This window comes from Pyrgilauda ruficollis, unplaced genomic scaffold (genome assembly GCF_017590135.1).
Source record: "Pyrgilauda ruficollis isolate IOZ18807 unplaced genomic scaffold, ASM1759013v1 scaffold2, whole genome shotgun sequence".
Taxonomy (NCBI): Eukaryota; Metazoa; Chordata; class Aves; order Passeriformes; family Passeridae; genus Pyrgilauda; species Pyrgilauda ruficollis.
Genome location: NW_024519206.1, coordinates 27,895,709 through 27,918,313, shown reverse-complemented (window position 1 = coordinate 27,918,313; position 22,605 = coordinate 27,895,709). Strand labels below are relative to the sequence as shown.

General features: G+C 38.6%; 1 protein-coding gene across 1 annotated transcript in view; it reads left to right on the top strand.

Moving 5' to 3' along the window:
- The first annotated feature begins 474 nt into the window (after positions 1-474).
- The window catches only part of FBXL2 (F-box and leucine rich repeat protein 2), a 50,851-nt gene continuing 28,720 nt past the window's right edge, over positions 475-22,605 (top strand). Inside the window, exons 1-2 of the mRNA XM_041466678.1 lie at positions 475-581; positions 14,190-14,251. Coding sequence (XP_041322612.1) covers positions 579-581; positions 14,190-14,251 — 65 coding nt within the window. The 5' untranslated portion in view covers positions 475-578. The remainder of the gene's footprint in view (positions 582-14,189; positions 14,252-22,605) is intronic.

The window sequence follows — 22,605 nt, the reverse complement described above, 5'->3', positions numbered from 1 at the left end:
GACTAGATACTAGAAAATTAAAAAATCACTGTTAGTGTGGTCAAGCATTGGAATAGGCTGTACAGGGTGGAGTCCCCATCCCTGGAGGTGTCTAAGAGGTGTCTGGATCTGGCTCTCGGTGATGTGGTTTAGCGGTTTAGGGGTTCCAGTGGTAGCGCTGGATTGATGGTTGGACCTGCTGATCCTTAAGGTCCTAGCCAGCCTTGACGATTCCATGATTCTGCGTCTCCAGTGTGTCTCCAGGAGATCACTGCACAAATCCAACGCCAGGCTGCAGACGGGAAGCGCAGGGGGCAGCCATACCTGCACTGGCAGCACCCCGCCGGCAGAGCCCCGGGAGGGCGGGCAGCCGCCCCGACCCCCTCCCGCCCTCAGGGCCGCTCCCGCTGTCGCCAGCGCCTTCCCCCGGGAGGCGGCGCGGGGCGGGCCGGCCCCACGGCGCAGGGGCGGTGCCGGTCACGCGGGCGCGCGGCGGCCCCGCCCCGGCTCCGGCGGCAGCGGCGGCGGGGGCACCTGGCGCCCTCCTCGGGGCTCCTCGTCGCCGGGACAACCGGGATCGCCGCCGCCGCGCCTCTGCCATGGTGAGGAGCCCGCGGCACGGCCCCGCCGCCCGGCCGCAGCGGGTTGGCCCGGCCGCCCGGGGCCCGGGGCGGGTAGCGAGTGCCGGCCGGGCCGTGCGGNNNTCCCGGGGCCGGGCGGCTCAGCCCGAGGCGAGGGTGGCGGGCGGGGGAGCGCGGGTGCGGATGCGGGGCTGGGCGCGCGGCCCGGCGCGGGGCTGTGCCCACCCGCGCTGTAGGTGAAGGGAAAGGAGAGTGTCTGTCTGTCCCGCTGTCTGTCTGTCCCGCTGTCTGTCTGCGTGCCTGCCCAGAGCAGGTGGGGCCGCGCTGTCCCTCGCTGTAGCACATGCCTGCCTGTCTGTGCTGAGGTGTGACGGGCGCCTTGCCTCCTCCTCCCGGAGCAGCCATGGCAGGGCTCTGCCTGGCGTGTGACGCGAGTCAGGTGTGTTGTCCGCCGGGATAACACAGGAGGGATGGTGTGTTTATATGGGTGTGTAAGGCGGCTGGGGAATGATGAAGGTGTGTCGTCCCCTTATAAAGTCGAGAGGAAAAGCCAGGGCGTGTGTCGGTGCGCAGGGCAGGGATGGGGTGTCACCGTGTGGATGCACGGGATGCTGGGTTTGGGCGCTGTGCTGTATCCTTATGCATGTGCCGTGAGTCAGGGTGTGGCCTGGGATGTGTGCAGATAGCAGATACACAATGAGCGTAATGCTATGGCTCTGTGTGTATCTGCTGTGATTTGGGCTTCGGGTATGGTGTGTTTGTGTTGTAGCAGAGATGTGACATTGTGTGTAGGGCCATGACATGGCATCGTATGTATGTAGCTGTGTCTGCCTGCTGCTGTCTGGCACGGGCTTGTTCCTGTGTGTATATATAGTGAATATTGGGTGTGGCATAATCTGTGGATATTTTTAAAGGCATGTATGCTATGGGTGTGGCAAGGATTATCCGTAGTCCTGTACGTACGTAGCAGATACAGGGTAATGTATTTTGTGTGTACAGAGCAGCAGTGGCTTGGGTGTGAGCGTGCATGGCTGTGATGTTGTGATGTGTGGGCACGGATGCATTTCTAATAGATTTGTGGGGTGAGTGTGGTGGGCACAAGGTTTGTTTCACCTGTATGTGGGGATGGCACGACACGGAGCACATGTGTGAGGAGGGCTGCAGCGGAGGAGGAACAGCGGCTGTGGTTTGCTCTGTGGGGATGTGACACAGTACGTGTGTGCCACGAGTGACAGGGCAGAGATGCATCAGATGCTTGTGAAAGGAAGATGACAAGGCACGTAAGGGGGAGTGTGTAGGGACAGGCACAGCATGTTTGGAAAGATGATTGGTTTGAGCCCTGTTTTCAATTACAACTTAATTGTCTGATGCCTTACTGCTTCACAGTGATAGTTACAATGATAGATGCAGCAAGAAGGCACAGTTGCTGGCCTTTCCCACATGAGGAAGTACACAGTGTTTTAAGGCAATCACTTCATGTGTATATTTACGTGTGTGTAATGATAGTAGGTTTTCTGGATTGGGTTCTGGGGAGGCAGAGGGAGCACTCAGCCTCACAAAGGGAAGAACTATATTCCTGTGGTGTTGCAACTTTTTGTCCTTTACATGAAGGCTTGTTCATGCACTCTCTCTTTCTTCCCCTGCGCATTGCCTTCTGTTCCTTCACAATTCTAGCCTGCATGTTCTGAACCCAAACAAAGCAACCTTGAAAACAAAAATGTGAGGTCGAATAAAAATATGGATAGACTGTGCATGATTGCAGTATGCTTCTGTGTAGAACCAGTTTGGATTTGCTTTGCAAAGGTCTTAGGATGTATCTGTTGCTACAAGGAGGAGTAAACCTCTGTGAATGAGGCTGTGGATAGTGTAGCAAGGTGGAGTGATTGTGACTCAGTGACATGTTCTGCTTCACATTAATATTCCATCAGAGAAGATGCAGTATGTTAAGTCAGTTCAAGAAAATGGATTTCTCTCCTGTTCTAAATTTAAGATAGATTACAGACTGAAAAACAACTAACCAAATGTTTATAAACTGCACCAGGGGAGGTTCAGGTTGGACATATGGTAAAATTTCTTCACTGAAAGGATTGTTAAGCATTGGAATGGGCTTCCTAGGGACATGGCAGAGTCACCATGCATGAAGGCGTTCAGGAAACTACTGTAGCACTTAGGGCTATGGCTTGATTGACTGTATGGAGGTATTTGGACAGAGGCTGGACTCAGTTTTGGAGATGTTTTTCATTCTTAATTATTATATTATTCTATAAATGAATATTTTCCATTTACCAAATTCCAGGCATGGAGGTTTTATTTGTGGTCCATTTTGACATTCCCAATGAGATACCTTTAGTAGTCAAAACTCAGCAGACATAGAATCTGCAAAGCCACATTGGTGCTGTAATTGCACAGGGAAAATCTCAGAAATTATACCATCTGCTCTGCAGATTCTTATACTGGACAGCTTCCTAGTTGCACTTGACAGCTGTTAAGCTGTTAACCACCATTTTTGGTATTATTTTAAAAATTTTCAAGTATTTTATTCAATGCATGCTTGTACTCGAATTTTTCTGTCTTACAGGGTTAGTCCTATTCAAATTGTTCTTTCCTTCTTAATTCTTCATAGCTTCATAGAATTAATTTTGTGCAATTAACACCAGACCTTTTAGTACAGGGAATATCAATGCTCCTAAAAATCAGAAGGACTATTAGCTTACTGCTTGCTTATTTTACAACAGATATTTGGTCATCCTAGTTAAAATGAGGGATTACATGGGGCTAGCAGATGTGGAAAGTTGCTAATAAAAGTCAGGTTTTCTGTGAAGCATGGCAACTATTTTTAGGTAGGTGTAGAAAAGTAGTACTAGTCTTGGCACTGTGACAATATTGATCTGAATCCCAGCAGAAAGCTACACATTGACAGTACTTCAGCTGTTTCATCATTTGGAAGTCAGAATGGCTGCATTAATTTAATGTAAATTGTTATCAGCTGGTAATTCTGGTAGTCTTTCTACTGAATTAGAAATGCATATAAGTGGGATATGCTAAGTAGGACAAAACCAGGTGAAATTGTGACACCAAGGAGTTCTCCCTCAAGCTAGTTTAGACAATAGCCACAACATCCACCTGCATTCTTTCTAATAATCTTTTTAGGAAGGTGATCCATATTCTCCATAGATTTCTGCTTTTTTTGTTTTGTTGGGTTTTTTTGTTTGTTTGGGGTTTTTTTGTGTTTTGTTTTGGTTTTGTTTGTTTATCTTTTCAGGTTTGTTTTGTTTGTTTTGTTTTAACCCCTCCATGTGTTTTAGGACAATGCAAGAGCTGTTAAAATTTCTCATCATACCTGACGTATGTATTTTGGGTGACTTGATGTGAATGTGATAGAGCTTGAGTCCAGCTGTTCCTCTGAGCTTTTCCAAAACAACTTTCCCACTTGAACTTTTAATGCAGAGTGGGACATTCTCATTCTTTGTAAAGCTTCTGAGAAGGAAGATTGTAAACACAGAGTAACTTCTATGTGGTGAAAATCAGATTTGCATTCTTAAAAATGCAGAAAAACATATAGATGAGGCATTAAAAGTGTATAATGATGAACTTAAAATTCACTACATACTACTGGTATCTCCTCTGTCAATTCAGTTTTTTTCAGGATCAGTAAATTACTTGCATGTCTCACAAAGCTTAAACTAATTGTTCTTGAGACTAAAGAACAAATGGTTTGTAAAGATCAAACATTTTTCTCAGCCTAATTTTTCAAAACAATGTGCTGTACTATGAATGTCTGAAAATCTGTGTATATAGTGTGATTCTACAACACTGTGTGAAACCAGATGGATTATTTTTGTGACAAAATTAATCCAAAATGCAACTGTAGTTCCTGTGAATCATTTTGTGGTGGAAGCTGCCTTAGATTCTATTTCAGTATGTCTCTGTAGAGTCTCAAAGTTACTGAGAGTGGTCAAAGGAAAGTATCTTCCTCAGGTGTTTTGAATTTAGGCTTTTGCAACTTGCCTTTGAGTGTTTGATACTTAAGGAGGGATTTGTTATATACCTGGTCAAGGAAGAGTAAGCACAGGATCTGTAAAAGCTTAATTTTTGCTGTCTCAAATGACGTCCCTCTTATGCATCTGCCCCCACCCACCCAAACCAAAACAGAACAAAACCCATTCAAACAAAACTGCAGCATGAATTTAAATGTTTAAATGGAGTAAAATAATTTCTGTTGGGTACAGGGAGATAATGGAAATGCAGCAATAGTTGACACAAGGGCACCTCAGCTGACAAAATCAACTACAGCCAATTTCTTAAGGAATTCCCCCTGGGTTTTTATCTTTGCATTGGAGGAACCACTGCTCGAGGAGGACTGGAAATTTGCCCTTTTCTGGACTTGCACATTTTTGGCTGTTTGGAGCTATGAACTCCTGCTGTGTAGCCCACAATATTTGGTATTAAGCTGCAACACTCAAAATATTTGCCTTAATTCTAGTTATACTCTTCTTTTTGTATTCCATTGTTTTCCTGTGTTCTCCTTGGTAGGCAGAAGGAAGCAGTAAATTTGGTTTTCATTGGATTTGATTGCTGTTCAGCTGGTTACCCAGTATGTTCTGTAAATTTAAATCAAGGAGACAAGAACATAATCAAATATGCATAAATGTGAAACTCTACCAGTATGTCAAGTTTGTCTGTCTTCAGAGGTTGAAATTGAGGTCAGAGCTTCACAGAGAAAAGGCATTTCCATATCATAGCTTGATGTTACATGGTAGTTATATAAATATTAAGGGGCAAAATGTCCAAGTGTGCTTGCAGATTATAGACTATTTTCAGAACTACTTCTGAAACAAAAGTATCAAGATAATTTTATTTCTGCAGAAAGATACATTTTGGCAAATACTGAGTGTCCAGTTTCTCTTCTAAATCTCAACCTATTACCTTTCTTGAAACAGTTTGAAAAAGATGTTTTGGAAATGCTACTATGATGCTATTTCCTTTGAAGTCAAGTGTAATTACTGCTTGTAACCATGAAGAGGTACCTAGTTTTGTCTTTTATAATTGAAAGCTTTTATTAATAATGCATTACATATATGGCAGCTTTTATTAATTACGCACTACATATATGGTATATGTAGCCACAAAGCAGATTTTTTTATTGTTTCTTTCTTGTTCATTTTCTAGGGAGATTTGCCTTGCAGAGAAGATTTGCCCTTCATAGTAAAGATTTCATGCTCAGTACTGGGAAAAACCTCTGGCATAGTGTTTATGAGGCAGATCAAGTACTGCTTTGAAATGGCTTTGTAGAAACGATAGAGCTATTCCTGTAATAAGCCATACCTTTTATGTCTCAAATGTGTTTTTGAAGAGCAGTTATAGAGGGGGAGGATTGGCACTCAAAATTTCTGTTTTACAGGTGCTTAGAACAAGGGTTCTCACTGCTTTAAACATGCAGTCAGTACTTAAGCTGTGATTTCATTTACAGTTTGAACTAAGTGCAATAAGAAGAATTGCCTTTCTGGATATGGGATTGCGTGACTGGAGGGAGGACTCTGTCAGTTCTGATTAGAATGGTGCAAACTCCTGGGGAAATTGACTTGCAGAAGAATCTCTGTGTGAACACTCCAGGAGGATTTCAGGTCTCTGTTGTCATGCCATCAGCCTGTTGGTTTGTGTGCTGATATTGAAGACTGGGAATAAAACTTAGCCATATGTATGTCAGTAAAAACAGCTATATGTAAAAGTGGGGATTCAGAGAAGTTTTGATAGGTGTTCTCCTAAGGGCTCTGAATCTGTGATGTGGATTAAATTTGGATGGCTGAAACTACATGGCTATCCCTAGGCAAAAGTTGCTACATTGAAATGAATGGGCACTAACTTTTCTCTTGGACTGATTTTGTTCAGGAACATATCATGTTCTGAATGCCATTGAGAATGTGTATTTATAGCATGATTCTACAAAATGGCATGACACCAGCTGGATTATTTTGGTGATTACACAATTAGTAATTTGAGCATACAGTCCTTGTGGATGTTGTGATGGAACTACCTTAGAATCTTCTCCAGTGTTTTTGCTTACAGTCTCAAAGTTACTTGAGTGGTCAAAGAAAAGAACCTTTCTCAGGTGTTTCAAACTTAGGCTTTTGCAAATTCCATTGAGACTTTGCTTGATTCTTAAAGAGGGATTTGTCATTTACCTGGTCAAGAACTACTGAATCTGTATGATGTATAATCAACATTGTGAGGGGCTACTTTGTACCCTTGTGATGGGTTACGGGCAACAGCTGCTTCGACCATATGATTTTAATTTTCTGCCATTCTCCCATTAATTAATTAATGGGTCTGTTGCTTTCCAAGCCCATAAAGATGATGATATGGGTTTCCCCATATTCCACTTCAAAGTACTTTATACATTGGACTGCTAATTAAATGCTTTATTTTAATTTAGTTTTTTTAGGAATGATGTCTAAATGCATCATCATCTACTGTTTGGAAGGGTATAATCTTAAAAGATAAGTAATGGATAATTATCTGAAAAAGGAAAAGTTCAGTCATTCTTTTTTTAAGAGAAAGCAAATTGAAGGAAAGATTTGCCAATCAGTATATGACTAACAGATGATGAGGATAAAACTTCGTCAAACCTGTTTTTTCAGCTGTCTCTCTGCATATGTTTAAAGAATATACGGGGATACAATTAACAGCTTTTTCCAAAATTCTTAGTGTTTATCTGGTAGTTGGATTTTTTATTTTATTTATTTTTCTTTCCTCATCTGAACTAGGTAAGGAGTAGTTTATTTTTCTATGTGGTTTAGGTTTGTTCTGCCATCACTGATAGTGGTTAGAACTAGATGCCTTGAAAGGCAATTGTGAGCTGGGTGTACCTGAATGAAAGATTAGTCTTCCATGTAGCTCCTGTCTCAGAGTAGTGTGGGGAAAGCAGAGCTTTTTTGCCAATAAAGTGTAATGCCTCTTTTAGCGAGGTATGGGATTGAACATAATGTTTTCTGTCATGCTGGCTGCCAAACACCAGTTACATGATAGCAAGTATTGATAAAATGTTATCTTTCAACTGAATTTTAAGCCTGCAAGTAATTAGGTCAATCACTAATCTGCAAACCATTGGATTTCCCCTTTCTGACAAGCAAAAATAGGAGCTATCCCACTGGAGTCAGAGGATTGCTGTCTCTTTGGTGATTTAGTAGGAGAGGGTGAGTCTTGCATTAGGGTATGTCTCAGCTAACAGGTCAGTTTAACCTTAATACCCTGTCTGCTTGCAGGAATCAAAGGCTTGAGCAGTGATTTCCAAATATGCTGTTGGCAATAGGTGACAGCCCTTCAGAAAAACACACAGGAAAGGATGATGAGAGCTATTTGAGCAGCAAACAATGGGCTGGTGTGCTCGAGGCAGCAGGAAAGGCAACCTCCAAGCACTTCCTGCTCTGCACTGGGAGGCACTTGAGTTGGAACAGCCAGAGGCCTTGAGGTAGAGTTGTGCAGCTGTGGACATCAGCTCTGAAGTTCACAAGTGACCTTGTTCTGTCACCCAGTAAGAACAGAACCTTGAGAACCAGGCTGATGCCCTCCAGTAAAATGTGAATGATGTGGTATGTATACCTGTGCTGGCAAAACAAGAATGATTGCTTTTCTGGAAGAGAATCAAGCAGCAAAGTGGGCAGTGTGGCCAGCTGCTTCTGCCTGGAAGGTTTTATTATGTTAAACAGCACTTATTCTGGGGAAATTTTAAAAGCATTATGGCCCTTATAAGTGGCCTTAGGTCACTGGGAAACATTAAGGAAAAACAGAGAGATGTGCTCAGGTGCATTTGATCTTCTCTGAAGTTAAGCCTTAACTCTTTAAGATGACCAGCACAATAAGAACAGAAGTATTTGATATGGGGTGTTGCTTTTGTTCAGTCAATTTGTCATCACAACGTTAGAAGAGAAAATATCCCAAGGAAAGACCAGTGAAAAATATCCAGGGAGTATCTGGCAGTCAGGAGGAAGCTGTAAGGCTACTGAAGACCATGCCCTGGGCGCTAGTAGTGTGTGTCCAAAGGGAAGAAAACATTAGCAACCACAGCAGGCCGAGAAGGCTGAATTTTAAAATGCACAAAGGCATAGCCTGTGCCAGAGCAGGGTGAACAGCTGGAGCATAGGAACAAGAGCCTGGAGGGCAGACAGTGTCTGTGTGTTGAAATAAAAGATTTTGCCAGTCTGTCTCTGCTATAGACAAGCTTGGTTCAAGATGGGATTGCATTTCAAGATTAATTTTGGTGTGTTATAGTTTTTATTGATTATACAGAAAGCTTTACCGTGGGTTCTAGTTTAGCAGCAGTCCTGTGTCATCAGCTGTTGTGTCTTCGATGTCACTTACTTCACTTCTGTCAGCGATGTATATCCTGTCTAACGCTTCTTTTGTTGCCTGGATACGTTTTGCCACTTGCATGGTGTTAAATGGTTCTGCCTGTCTGATGCATTGATTGTACATTTCTGGAGGAAGCCCTAGCTAGCAGCAATTCCCTGAGCATCAGAGAATTTTATATACTGGAGTGTAACATGGGATAATCTGAAATTTATGGTAAAGGAAGGTTGTTTTGCCTCTTCTTCCTCCTCCATTTTTGTGGTGTATTTAAACAGAGAGCTTTTTAGGATGCCATTCGTTACTTTAGTTTGCTTGTGAGCTGCTCTGGGTAGCAAAGACAATTTGGTGGCTTTCCTACCACTATAGCACCGAGTGCTTTCAATACCATGGTAAAAAGAAAATTGCACAAGCAACAATTAGGTGTCTCAATAGAGGAGGAGAGATGTGCCGCAAGCTGCTGGGTTTTGTTTGGCAACAAAAATCTGCACATCATGGTACTGAATAAAACTTTATTTTCTCAGGATTTTCCTTTAGAATTTGGTTTTACCATGCCTATTACTGCATGGATAATACTTAATAAAATTTTTTCTTGCCCGTGAAAACCTGAAAGACTTGATACTTTATACATATGGCTGTATTTACAATTTAAATAGGATGTGTGCTCTGTCAACCATAGAAAGGAAGGAATATATGGATTTAATTCCAGCCTCTTGTCTTCTTTGGTGAAAATGGCCCAATGTTGGTTTTTTTCCTGAATTGATAAATACTTCAGCCTTGTTTTCAGTATATATCCCTTTTGCTGATGCTCTTTAGAGTCTTTCACACTTCATCTTCCCCAAACCTACTTTTGCCCATAATTCCTTTAGCATGCTACTAAGCAAGGCTATTTTTGAGAGTCTGGGTTTTTAATAACATTTGATTTGAGAAGTTGACAGGTTGAAAGTCCTTATCTACTCTGATTTCAGTGGAAATTAGATACATAAATATCTCAGTGGAACTGAGCCATAATGGATGAGCTGCTACCAAAACTGTTTCATCTGTTAAGAAAATAGTCCTCTTCAATAGAGAACTGAATGACAACTGAAATTGCATGCTTAAAAAAAAGATATATAGGGACTGTCACCAAAATTAGTAGTATAACCTTATTTTGATCTTGAAATAACTCTATCAGAAAAGATTTCTTTGTCTCATTAATTCTGGTGAAAACAGGAGACCCTTATCACTAGCTGCTAGACCAGAAGAGATTAATGTGCTGCTTTCAATGGTGGCATGCTAAGTGTGCTGTACCAAGAAGTTATGTTCTAGGACTAGTGGCAATTAGTATGTTTAATAATATGGAAAGGGAATTCAAATGGAAAAATTATCCTTTCTGGGTTTCATGATTTACACAACGGTTGCTTTGTTTATATTATAAAGAAATTTTTAAAAATGTAGTTGCTAAAGAAATTAAGTGTAAGAAACTATCAGGTAATTTTTAAAGAAAATGCTCCCTTTTTAGCTCATAACCAATCTTCCAAAAGTACAGGGAAGATATTACCAAGAGAGATCAGTTAAGGAATGTAAGAAATGCCTCAAGATTCAAGTAATAAGGAATTACAGTTGTCACTTGTAGATTTTGATTTTGTTGTTTGTTCTTGCAATTCTTTTAGAATGTAGAGATCTTCTGTAACTCTCCTTGTGTTCACAGGAAATTGAAAACTAGTTTTAGAGTAACATTTATTACATATGTTCAATTGCATCCTTTTTCCTTGTGCACTGATTTGTTGGTTGTATTTGGGTATTTTATACAGTTAAAATCATACTTTTGCAGAGTTTGAGATACCGTCATTAACACAGTCAGACTTGCTACCAAATACAAAAGCAATGAGAGGAGAAAGATTCGTTCTACATTCAGGGTATTCTTAATTGTTATTTTGGATTACTGTGTACAGGTATTCTGAGGGCGTGTCATTATCAGCACGATCTGTAAGTAAAGAAAAAAATATATATTTGGCAAGAATACTATAATATTGTTACAGTGATCAGACACTTCCTTAACTGAATGTTTTTGGTGGATTTTTTTTTTTATAAATAGAAACAGAAAACTAGAGGTTATGTGATAAAAATTAAGTAAAAAATAAAGAGAACAGTATATGAATATACTAGGGTTCTTGCTTCATTAATGGAAGTTTTAAATTATCAGAAACTGTTTGAACAATGAATATATTGTTGTTTGCACATTCTGCCTTCTTTCTCTGCTTGCATGCATTTGAAATCATATTACAAACATTTATCTAGAAAATTACTACTCCAGTTGTCCTGTGTCTGTTCTCTATTAGGGGAAAAACTTATTGAGGAGCCTTTAAAGCAGCCCCTCTCTTCTTCTGAGATGCAAATGGCTCTAGAGGCTAATAAACTTTCACAGAGTACAAGAGTACCATAAAGAGACACTTCCATTTTTCTAGATTTGCTTATTCCATAGCGATAATATGTTATTATATGAGAACTGCTGCTAATGCATGCAAGAACACAAAGAAGTTGCTGTTTGAGGGAAAACTTCTTTGAATGTGTTTGTGGCCTTATCTGTGGCTGGTGTAGCAGGCGTGGTATTTTGTGTGGCTGGGCAGGTCACACTCTTCTTGTAGTATGTAGTAAAAGCTGTGCTTTTTCCAGTTTGAACTGGGATTCCTAAATTAACCATATTGATCAGATAAGCTGTCATGTATTCAAAATAGTTTGTCCATCCAACTTTAACTTTAGAATGTTCTAACATAAAGATTATAAGCTTTTTTCCTAAGAGTTGCTGGTTTGGTTGTAGATTTAGCTTTTCAGCTTGGCCTCAGTGGGAAAATACTTACTACTGTGCTGTGATTTGTAGCCAATTCACTTCTGTTGACAAGTAGTTGAAAGTACTGTTTAACACAGAGAGCTATAATGCATGCTCAGGTCTTTAGAGCAACTTGCCTCATACCTCACTAACTCAAATCCTGTGTTATCCTCACACAATGAGCATATATATATGTGTGTGTGTATCTCTCTCTCTCTATATATATGTATATAATCTCCATGTTACTGTGTACTTGAGAATCTATAGTGTGAAAAAAAAGATACTAGATTATTTTTATACAGGCAAAATGACAGTACACATGTAAACTAGTAGCATTCTGAAAAGTAGCTTTATTTAAAAATATATGCTTATGCATGTATGTGTCTGCTAGATGATGTAACTTTTGAGGCATTACCTGCAGCTATAAATAATTTAAGTTAAAAGAGGATTTTTAAGTCTGTGATACTGAATGTTCAGATTCTCAACCAGAGTTAATGAGATGTAAGTTAACTTGCCTGTTTTGCCACAGACTTTGCATGCTCTCATGGAGGTGACATCCTTTTTTTGTGATTTGTGTTCCTAACCTACAAGACACAGGAATATTTACTTACTTGACTCTTTAGTGATCCCAGCTTCTATGAGGATGGCTTATTTCTGAATGAGTTTTGCTGTAAACACAATTAGGCATACAGACTCTTTTTACAAAAGAAAATTCCAATATATGCTATTGTTTTCAGGGCCCCAGCTGCAAATTTTGAGTAGCATATAATATAAAAATGGCACACATGTAGATAATTCATAAACCTATGAGTTGTCAAAGTCAGAAGCAGTCAACCAGTTCTAAAAATGTCATTGATGTACATGGTATATTTCAGCCTAAAGGCTGAAAGAATCAGCAGCAATGGATATTGGATCTAAAACAACGAGAGTAAAGTAGAGCCTGTGGTCAGCCATGTGGAACTGCTTAATGCCAGTGCCTATCCTCTGAAGGAGCTGGAATTGTCCTATTGAAATATGTGTTCATGGTTGTTTTATGCTTTGAATATCTGTAGTCCCCAGTCTGTGAATAAATGTGCTGCTCCAGTTGCTGAAAAAGGAAGCTTGATTAAACTTGTCAGTCCTATTGAAAGTTGACAGCTTTATTGTCTTTAGAGATGTGGATAGCCGTGCACAGAGGTAGTGGGTGAAGAAATCTGTATCAAAATTGAAACAGTAGTATGCAGTTAAACTTGAAATCAGTCTAGGATGTACTGGATGAGAAAAAAGGTTCTTGGCAGCAGCCAGGAGGTTCAAGTTTTCAAATCTTACAGTATTTTTTGGGGAGATATTTTCAAAATTCCCAGGTGTGTAATTTTTGCTGTTTCCCTTCCTTTATGAAGACAGAGCCAAGCAGATAGTTTCCAAGTATTCAATGTGTGTGGATAGAAGGATGAACAACAATACCCTGATGTCAAGACCAGCATATGCTTAATAAAGGGAGAAGATTTCTTCCAGTTGTTGTAATGTTTTGTGTGATTTTCATGTTTACCTTTTAGCATTCAGAAAACTCGTCTGTTTTGGATCCTTCTTCCTAGTTTTTGTTTCTGGTATTGTGGAGCAAAAGCTCTTCTCTTAACACAGGAAATGATTGCTTGTGACTTTGACATCTTCCAGTCTTTGCCATGGTTTTTTAAATTCCATTTCACCTTCTGTTTTGTTTAGTGCTGTGCTCCTGTGGTAAAATTTCTCAAACTTAAATATTTAGACTAAGTTGTAAATCTGGTCAACATCTTTGTTTTAGTTTTTCTATTTGGATGTTTACTATATAACCTTAGTATTGCCTGCTTTTTTCCTTGGGTGTTTTCTTTTAGGCTCTCTTTTTTTTCCCCCTCTTAGGATAGGTATTAATAATATGAAGTTCAGGTGAGAGGTACTTTCAGTTTTTCTTGTAGCATTTCTTGACTTGCTTACTTAGATTATATAGCAGTTGCTGCCCTATCTGTGGCACTAAATTCTTTAAACATGCAGATTGTTATATTTTATCCATATTCACATGCATGGGCCAAAGTATTTGCACTGTAGACAGTGAAAGGAATTCCCTGAATAAGTGGGAAGCATCCAGGTTTGTTTTTTTTTTTTGTAATGGGACAGTTTTAGAACTGTGCAACCAGTGTGTGTTTGTACATGTCTTGCTTGAAGTTTCCCTATTGCTTGAAATACTTCTTTGTGCAGTGTAAGTGTGCTTGCTTCGTAATTATTAAGTTGCTCCGCAATTTCTATGTGGTTAAATTAGCACTAAGGAAGAGCAGTTGTATATGGGGTTGTGGCTTTGTTTTGTGCATTGAAATAATTTTATAGTATTGACAACTAACATGTTGAAGACTTAATATTAGCAGTAATTGAAGAGAATTAAGCACCTAAGTAGAAGGTGAATAGCCTCTTCAAAAGATGTTTTTCTTGTTGGTTTTTAAAATAGAGTTTTTTCTTTCTGTTTCTAGGTTTTCTCAAATAATGATGAAGCCCTTATTAACAAAAAACTACCCAAAGAACTTCTGTTAAGGTAATTCTACATAACATTTTAAGGAGTAAAAACCTGAGGATTGTACATTGCTTATGTGTCTTACAGGCTATCAAGTGCTATACATTCTTTCTTAAATCCTCTTGAAATAAATAACACACCTGATTGAGTTCTTCGAATTCTTGACCTTGTTGCCTTGATTTGTTTTAATGTGTTCAAGTTATACTGTACCATGTCAGAAAAAGAAGTGAAATAAAATGTCCATAAAACTTTGGTGTACCAAATAGTCAGCTTTTACACACTCTCAATGTTTTATATCTGTCTGAAGAGCCTAATTCTCTAATGTGGTTCACACTCTTTGTGCCATGAACTTTATTGTAACAAAATAAAATACAAATTCAGTGTCAGAGCTTCCAAAAAAGTCACTGCTCTGTCTAAATAATAAAGTGAAAAGCTCTCTCTATTACCATTACTGCCAGTCTGTGTTGTATAAGGCAGAACCAACAGAGGGATCTTTCTTATTGTAGTCATTTGGTTACTCATAAATTTTATCAGCTTGCTGGTGTGTGAGTAGATCATCTTTGCAAAAGTTACCTAGAACACCAGGATCAGTAAGTGATTGGTGGATGTCTTCATGATCTCATATGGTTCAAAGTTGATTTCAAGCATAAAATAAACCAACTGCCAAATGTGGAGTTATTGCTTGGTTGGATGTGGCCACTGCAGAGCTGGAACTGAATCAGGCCAGCAACGTCTTCTGTACCTACAGAGAGGATTTGTTACAGACTAATCCTTAAGGTGAAAGAAAAAAAAAAAAGTTCGGTTATGATGGTGCAATTACAATTTTTAGTAGTGGTGTTATTAAAATAGAGCTGTTGATTTTTTCTTAATATACTGAAGAGGTGTTTGGGTCAGCTTGTGCGTATGTCACTGCTTCAGTCTGATTTGTAGTGGAAGAATGTCTCAATGGTATCCTGTGCACAGAGAAAATGCTCTTAAAATCATTGTGACTATCACAATGCTTTCTCAATGGTATTTAAAAAAGCAGACTGTTGTTAAATGAACTGAATTTTGAAAGGCTTTTCATTTTTGTTGAGATACGTTCCATATGGTGCAGACTTAATTAGACTCTTAGAACTGTTTAGAAAATGTGATGAAAAAAGACAGTCACTGAAGGATGCCCTGAACAGGAATTCTCATACCTTTTGCTTTGTTGAACTCAATGCCACACATGAGCCACAAGATAAAAGTCGATGTAGGATGCTGCCTCCTTAGCTAAAAATCTGCAAGCACTTCTTTTCAAGCATTAGGACTCCCCAATATTTGTGGAAATTACTGTCCTTTTCACTGTTATGGATGCTAAGTATCTCATTTATGTAATTGACTACAATTTGTTTATATGGTTTAGGTAGTGAAAAGTATCATGCACTGAAATAGTAAGGATCCCTTTTGGAGCATCTTTCCTAAGAGAGATGCTGAGGGAGTTGGGCCTGAAGAGATGACTGAGAGGAACCCTCATCAATGTTTAAGGAGGATGCCAAGAGGATGGAGCCAGGTGCTTCTCAGTGGTGCCTAGCAATAGAGCAAGAGGCAGCGGGCATAAACTGGGACACAGGAAGTTCCACTTGAATATGACAAAGAACTTCTTTACTGTGTGGTTGACCGTGCACTGGAAGAGATTGCCCAGAGAGGTGGTAGAGTCTCCCTCACTGGAGATATTCAGGAACCATCTGGATGCAATCCTGTACCATGTGCTCCAGGCTGACCCTGCTTGAACAGGGAGGTTGGACTGCATGACCCTTTGTGTCCCCGTTTAACCTGGCCCATTCTGTGATTTTCTGATTTTAAAGAATTCAGCAGGAATAAAATCCAAACAAGTCCAAGTAATTGGACTCTACCAGTGGCTTAGCTGTTTGTTCTTATATTCAAGATAGCTTAGTACAAAGAAACTTGAGGCTTAGCTTGGATTTGAGGAAGTGGTGCAGCTAATCCCTGCCACTACACTATTACAGCAGTGTCTAAAGAAGCTTTTTGCATGGTTGAAAGGCTTCGTGGGGCTGGAAAAAGAACATAAAATATCCCAGGCCAACCATATGCAGAGCTGATTCAGCCAACCTTCTATTTTTTGTGCACGAATGTCCTTTTTGCAATTGCATGGTGATTTACTAAAGTAGTGTTGCAGATGTAGCTAGAAGAGTTGATGATCTGAGAAACTGAACTGGGACTGTCAGCTTTCTCCATAAAGAACATGATGATCTCATGGATCTGCTCTGCCAGAGAGAAATAAAGCGCATATTTCATTATACCCACAAGACTGGTGATCACCAGAGTTTTGAAATGGAGTGGAAGGAGAAGTGTGAGAGAGGTGCTCTGTAAATCTCCTTTTGAAATTGCACTGCTGCAGGGACAAACTCACGAGGCCAATGGCAGAGCGTGTCAGAGACAGGGACATGCATCTGGGTTCTCATTCCTGCAGGGTGTAGATATCTAAGGAAGTTTCAGGGCACAGACCTGCCTGTCTAGAGGTTTATCAGTGGAGAATTTGTTTTATGAACCGGCATCTAAAGGCTGATGTAAGCCTGAGTCTGAATGCCTTTTGACTCCTGAAAGTATCTGTTCATGCTGCAACATGTTTTAAAATTGTCTTGCCCTATGGCAAGACAATGACAGGAGAGCTTAAATATTGCTGCACTGGGTGTAATTAATATTCTAATTATTTTTCCTTTATTAGCTATGCAGTCTACCTTTTAATTAAAAGGAGAGTAAACCAGTTGCAGTGGAAACATTTTGCTCAGAGAGCTGGAACTGAACAGTAAACACTACTGAAAGTATTATCAAATGTACTTATTTTGCTTTTTGCTTGTATCAGATATGTATGAAAGCTGTTAGCACTACAGCCCACTTTTAAAAAACCCCTATTGGACTTGTGGAAAAAATGTGATTAATATCTTGTTACAAATACCTGGAAATTAAATGTAAACACAGTTTCTTCTGTGGATTCAATTCTTCTGGAATTCAATTTCCAGAATCGGTCTTGTTCTCATTTGCATGAAGTATTTAAATTTATGTAATCTGCCTATAACAAGCAGTCAGTCCAATTTTTCCTCTAAAATTGAAAAACTTTTTCCTGATGGTAGACTTACAAAATAAAACCACTTTGAAATTTATTCATAGAATAGTGTTGCTATACTTACATGCTCTAAAGTTGAACAAAGTTTTCCTTTGGTCTTTTACTGCAGTTCATTATCATCATCACTTTTAATATTATGATTGCAATTATTGCTATTACTAATGTAACAACCAGAATTGTATTGGAAGGTTTTCAAGCCAGTGTCATGTCTGTTGCACATTTTCTGTGGAGTAACTACTATGCTTCGAAGTAAATGGTTGAGACCTCGAGCTTCTCAGGCACAAAACTCATTTGAAAGGATAAGAAATGAGAGATGATTTGTTCTTTCTCAAGCAGACTCAGATAACTGGGCTGAGGAGGAAGAGGATATCTGATTTATATGGACAGTGGTGCTTTTGAAGAAGACCCTTGTTTGGAGGGGCCAGTTATACTTTGAGGTTGGTGGTATAGCTGGAGTGGAGAAAGGGAGGTATTTAATTTGTAATTTTTTCTGGTTTATGGACATTCATTTTTATTTGTAATATTGGAGTATATTTTTACCTGTGAAAGAAATAGTTTGCTTCTAAAAATTTTTTTTGTAGTATTCAGGCTAAAGGAAAAATTATCACCCCTGTTAGCTGTGGTAGTGCTATTAGTTTGCCAGTTGGCAAGGAATGCTCATTCTCCTCTACTGTTACATATTGCAAGAAGTAAAAGGTTGAATAAATACTCATTTGTATGATGTTTAAGAATTGTGTGGTGGTATTATAAATTGTGTAATTTAAACAGTTTTTGGATGATTGTAGCTTTATTTTTTTTGTTAGCCTTTGTGTTTATGAGAAAGCATCAATTGAATATACAGGACATTCATTGTAGAATTGAATTGGTGTCTGAAATTCATAAACTCTTACCTGTCATCAGCAGAATGAGAAATCAAGTCAGGCTAATACAATAATACAATTTTAATGGTAACTTTTCTAGTAAGATGTCACTGCCTTAAAGTGGCTCATCTCTTTTTTTTTTTAATTGTGGGGGAAAACCCTAAAACAATGGATTATTACAGTTACATGTGCATTTGAAAATAAATTGAAAACAAAAAAAATGAAGTCTCTGTAATTAATGTTAGAATGTCCTGATTTTTTTGGGGGGAGGAAATTGATAAAAAGTACTAATGCACTTTTGAAAAGGGAAATACAACCAGTTCTTTTGGCATGTAGAAAGATGGATAACATTTGTTAATTTGAATTTTACCTGCTAATGCTCTGTACTGTGAAAACTGTACATTTTTTTACAAAAGTGGCAAGCTTAAGGAACAGAGATGTTTGTCCCCTTCAGCTGCTTAAACCATTTTAATTTCCTTTCTGCCTACAAAGTACCAACTTCAATAAATTGTTCCACAAATATAGAAACTATTGTGAGTTCTGTTGTAAACCATACTTTTTGAGTGCATGTACGTAAGAGTAGATCTTAGCTGTCAGTCTCAAACTTTGAGTGGTCAGTCAGATTTAGAAGAGGATAAGTAAAGTTCTGGGACTGAAATTAGGAGAGGAACCCAGGAGTGGCATTCCAGCAGCAGCTCTCCTTTTAGGCAATAATATGCAGCTTGAAAGTTGAAGTTTTCATGTAATAAAGTTTTGATTATGTTTTTCATTATAATAATGCCATGGGTATTTCTTAGCTAGGTCCTGGAGCTACTTGGATGGCCCACAATTTCTGTAAAGTTTGGCTGCTGTATTTTAGCATACAGAGTACTGACTAGTGAGTCAGAGAACTGAAAAATATAAAACTTTTGTCTGGAGCAGTTCTTGCTTGGTAAGAATTTTGTAAGCAGAAAAACAATGTATGTGTTTTGAAGGGGAAAGGAAAAAACAATCTGTCATCTCATACATTATTTTCCCCACTACAAGGATCTGTATAATTAAATAGGGAAATATTTCACCCTGAATAGCTGAGACTGCTGTTTAGTGTTTGACAGTCTCAGGGAAACATTCCAGTTTTATAATCCACATGCAGTCTTTTATTTTGATTTTAGAGTGTTTTGCAAGTCTTCAGTCCTCTATAGTAGTTTGCCAAACAATTACAGTAAAACCATTTAGAATTAGAAAGAGCCAAATTGATACAAGTATGTAAACTGTTCACAGATTATAAACTGAAGGGATTATATTTCTTATGAAAGTAAGATTTCTGTATATTTTCACAAATCTATGATTTTTGTTAAGCAAATTCTAATATTGCCTTATACAAGTAATTTTCATTAAGTCTTTTAATTTAACATGCCTGAAATACATCTGTCCAAAGAATTAGTGCAGAGCAGCACTAATTCACACTATTCAGTATGGTGTGAGTATCCTTTAAATATTTGCTAACTAGAAATGTGGAGGGTAACACTGACAAGAAGGAAGCAGAAACAATGCAACAGATGACAGCATAATAGTAAATCCTGACACTTCTGTGGAGTCATATATTCATTTCCAGTGGTCCTTACGTCTGAAAAAGTGATCAGAAATTAAACTGAGTAAGTGATCTGAATGAGCCACAGGCACAGGTCATGGACAAGATAAAGCCTTTGGAAATTAGTTAAACTTTTTGATCGTTACCTGCAAAAACAGTATTATAATTGTTTTAGGACTATATAAGATACACAGGGTTCTTTCAGAATACTTTTGTGCTTTGACAGCAATTTAAAAAATAGTATCACATTATCAATGGTATTTTTCTTTTAACATGATTTATGTAATGTTACAATATATAGTAATTTAGTTTCTCTGTGTCTTCAGACTTCAAGGTAGTGTATCTAACTTCAGATACACACAGACAATGCAGTAAATCTGCAGTAAATCAGCTTTTTGAAGAAAAATTTCCTTTTATTCTGAAGAGGGATAGTGTTTTAAAACTTCCCAGTGACTTATCTCATGTTCAGGACAGAACTTGGGCTCTGCCTCAAGAAACTGAAGGCTGAATCAATGCTTGGTGGTCAGTATACCCCCTTCAGAATGTGGAGAAGGTCTCACGTAGACCTTTTTTTTTACACTGCTAGATGCATTGTTTGTCTGCTTATGAAATTCTTACCAAGATCAGTTCCAGATGCAAGTTTGTGTTTTTCAGTTCTTTGCCTCACCAGTCGGCACTTTGTACACAATTTCTGCCTTCTTTGTACGAGATGCTAAGCATTTGCAAATGATTATATAAACAATTCAGTTTGAAATTGGAGTAGGTAGCTGCCATCATCTATTCAGTATTTTTAAGTGATTTGGTTTTGTTCACAAAACAAGTGCCAGTGTAAGCTCAAAATGGAATGTTTTGGGCAGTGATATTTCAAATGGAATTCCTTGAAAAATGTGAGTGAGAGGCTTGAAGAACAGATGCAGAAAATTGCACACTAGTGCTCTTGTATACTGTGTTAATGAGGAAGAGGAGGTATGGAAGTGGAAGTGGGATTTTATTGTGTCAAGGTGCTAGGTAAAATTTGTGAATTTTGAAAAGCAAGTATTTTCTTTAACATTTCTGCTTGGGGCGTCCTTATAAATGGAGTGCTTTAGCTTTACTTGGTTCAAGTTACAGGTATTATCTGTCAGTAAGAACATGATTGTGATAAAGGATTAGTCACACTGGAACAAAAAAAAACAAAAGTAAATAAGTATTTGAAGGAGGAGTAACAGCTCAAAGGAATATAGCAATGATTTACACAACCTTTGGAATTGTACTTTACCATTTATTTTGTTTCATTTTGTTTTTCTTTTATTTGCTACTAAACCTCTTTTTGGAATCTCATATATAGTGAAGACTTAATTCGATGTAGGGCTTTATTTACCTTGAAACTGGAGTTTATTTAAACTCAGCCTCTTAATTCGCTCATTATCTGAACTACATGTTCAGAAGTATTAGTGATACAATGAAATCTGCTTTTTATATGGAGGCAGAGGGGGGAATGTTCTTCCTCGTTTCTGTGTGAAAAGTGCCTTCAAAGAACAAAAAGGCAGTCAAAAGATACTCTTACTTTCTGAAAAGAAAAAAAAATTTCTTAAATATTGATGCTAGACAGTTTAAATAGAAAACCATACATAAAAATGCTTAGACTTTTTGAAGTATTTACAGAAGAGATGAACATTATTATCTGTGTTTTCATTATGCAAACACAGACATCAGGAAGAAAAGTCTTTTGTTCAAGATCATCCTTCAGGCCAGTAGCAGAGCTACAGGTTGGATCAGACCTGCTGAATCCAACTCCAGCAACTAACCAAAGCACATAATATCTGTGGTTTATGGAGTGTCCCTAGGCTGCATGTCACCAGTGCATCATGTTAGTTACCCACTTCTCTAGCTAGACACTAATGTGCAGGGTGGGTATGGTGGATTTTTGGCTGTTTGGTGCCCAGATTATAATCTCTTCACTCATGAGAAAAAAGAGTCTGTAAGACAGTTGAAATTGCCAGGACTGTGTGCTTCAATTTAAACCACTGTGAACTAATCATTAGGCTGACTGCTTTTATTTAGTAGGATGTGTTATAGTTGCCAAATTTGTACTTCATAAAATCACTTCATAAAAATAAAATCTATATAAAAAATTATAGACTAGCTGAGGCTGGAAAATTAAACAGAACTGGCCCTTTTTCCTTTTTGAATTTATCATTGGGCATTTTGTTTCAGATACTGAGAGTATCTGAAAAGGTTGCTGTTGTGTTGTTGTACATGGTCATACTTTACAAATAAATAAAACTCATTTTCAAAGAATGATTAATGGGATCCACTTGTCTTGCAAGTAACATGTAGACCATGAAAGGTTAGATGCTGTCCTTTCTAAAATGAATCCAGCAAAACTGATTTCTGTTGCAATGGAAAATAGCTGTCAGATCCTCTAGTAAACCTAGTATTTTGCAATTGCCAATACTTATGTCAATATTCTTTAGTAATAAGTACCTTAGTGAAAGAAAGGAAGTTTGGTTTGTAAAGAAGTGGTTTTTGGTGCTGCATTTGTTACTGAAAGACTTTTTATGGAGATCACCCGAGAAAGATCTGAGTTGTTTACAAGTGGAAACTGCAGGGTTAAATTAGTGGAAAGTTTTGGAGCATGTAACATAGTTCCTAGTTTAAATGCTTTACTTGACAAAAATAGCTCATCTGCAGTGAAAAGGGGTTTGTTTTAATAATTGACCTGGAAGGTCAAGCATTAGATGAGTCAATGGATATGTGCTTTGTGTAGCAATTGGTGTTCCTCAGCCTTTTGCTATTGAAACAATCCTGAGAGATAAGATACTTGGGTTTTTTTGTAGAAAATAGTCAAATTCCT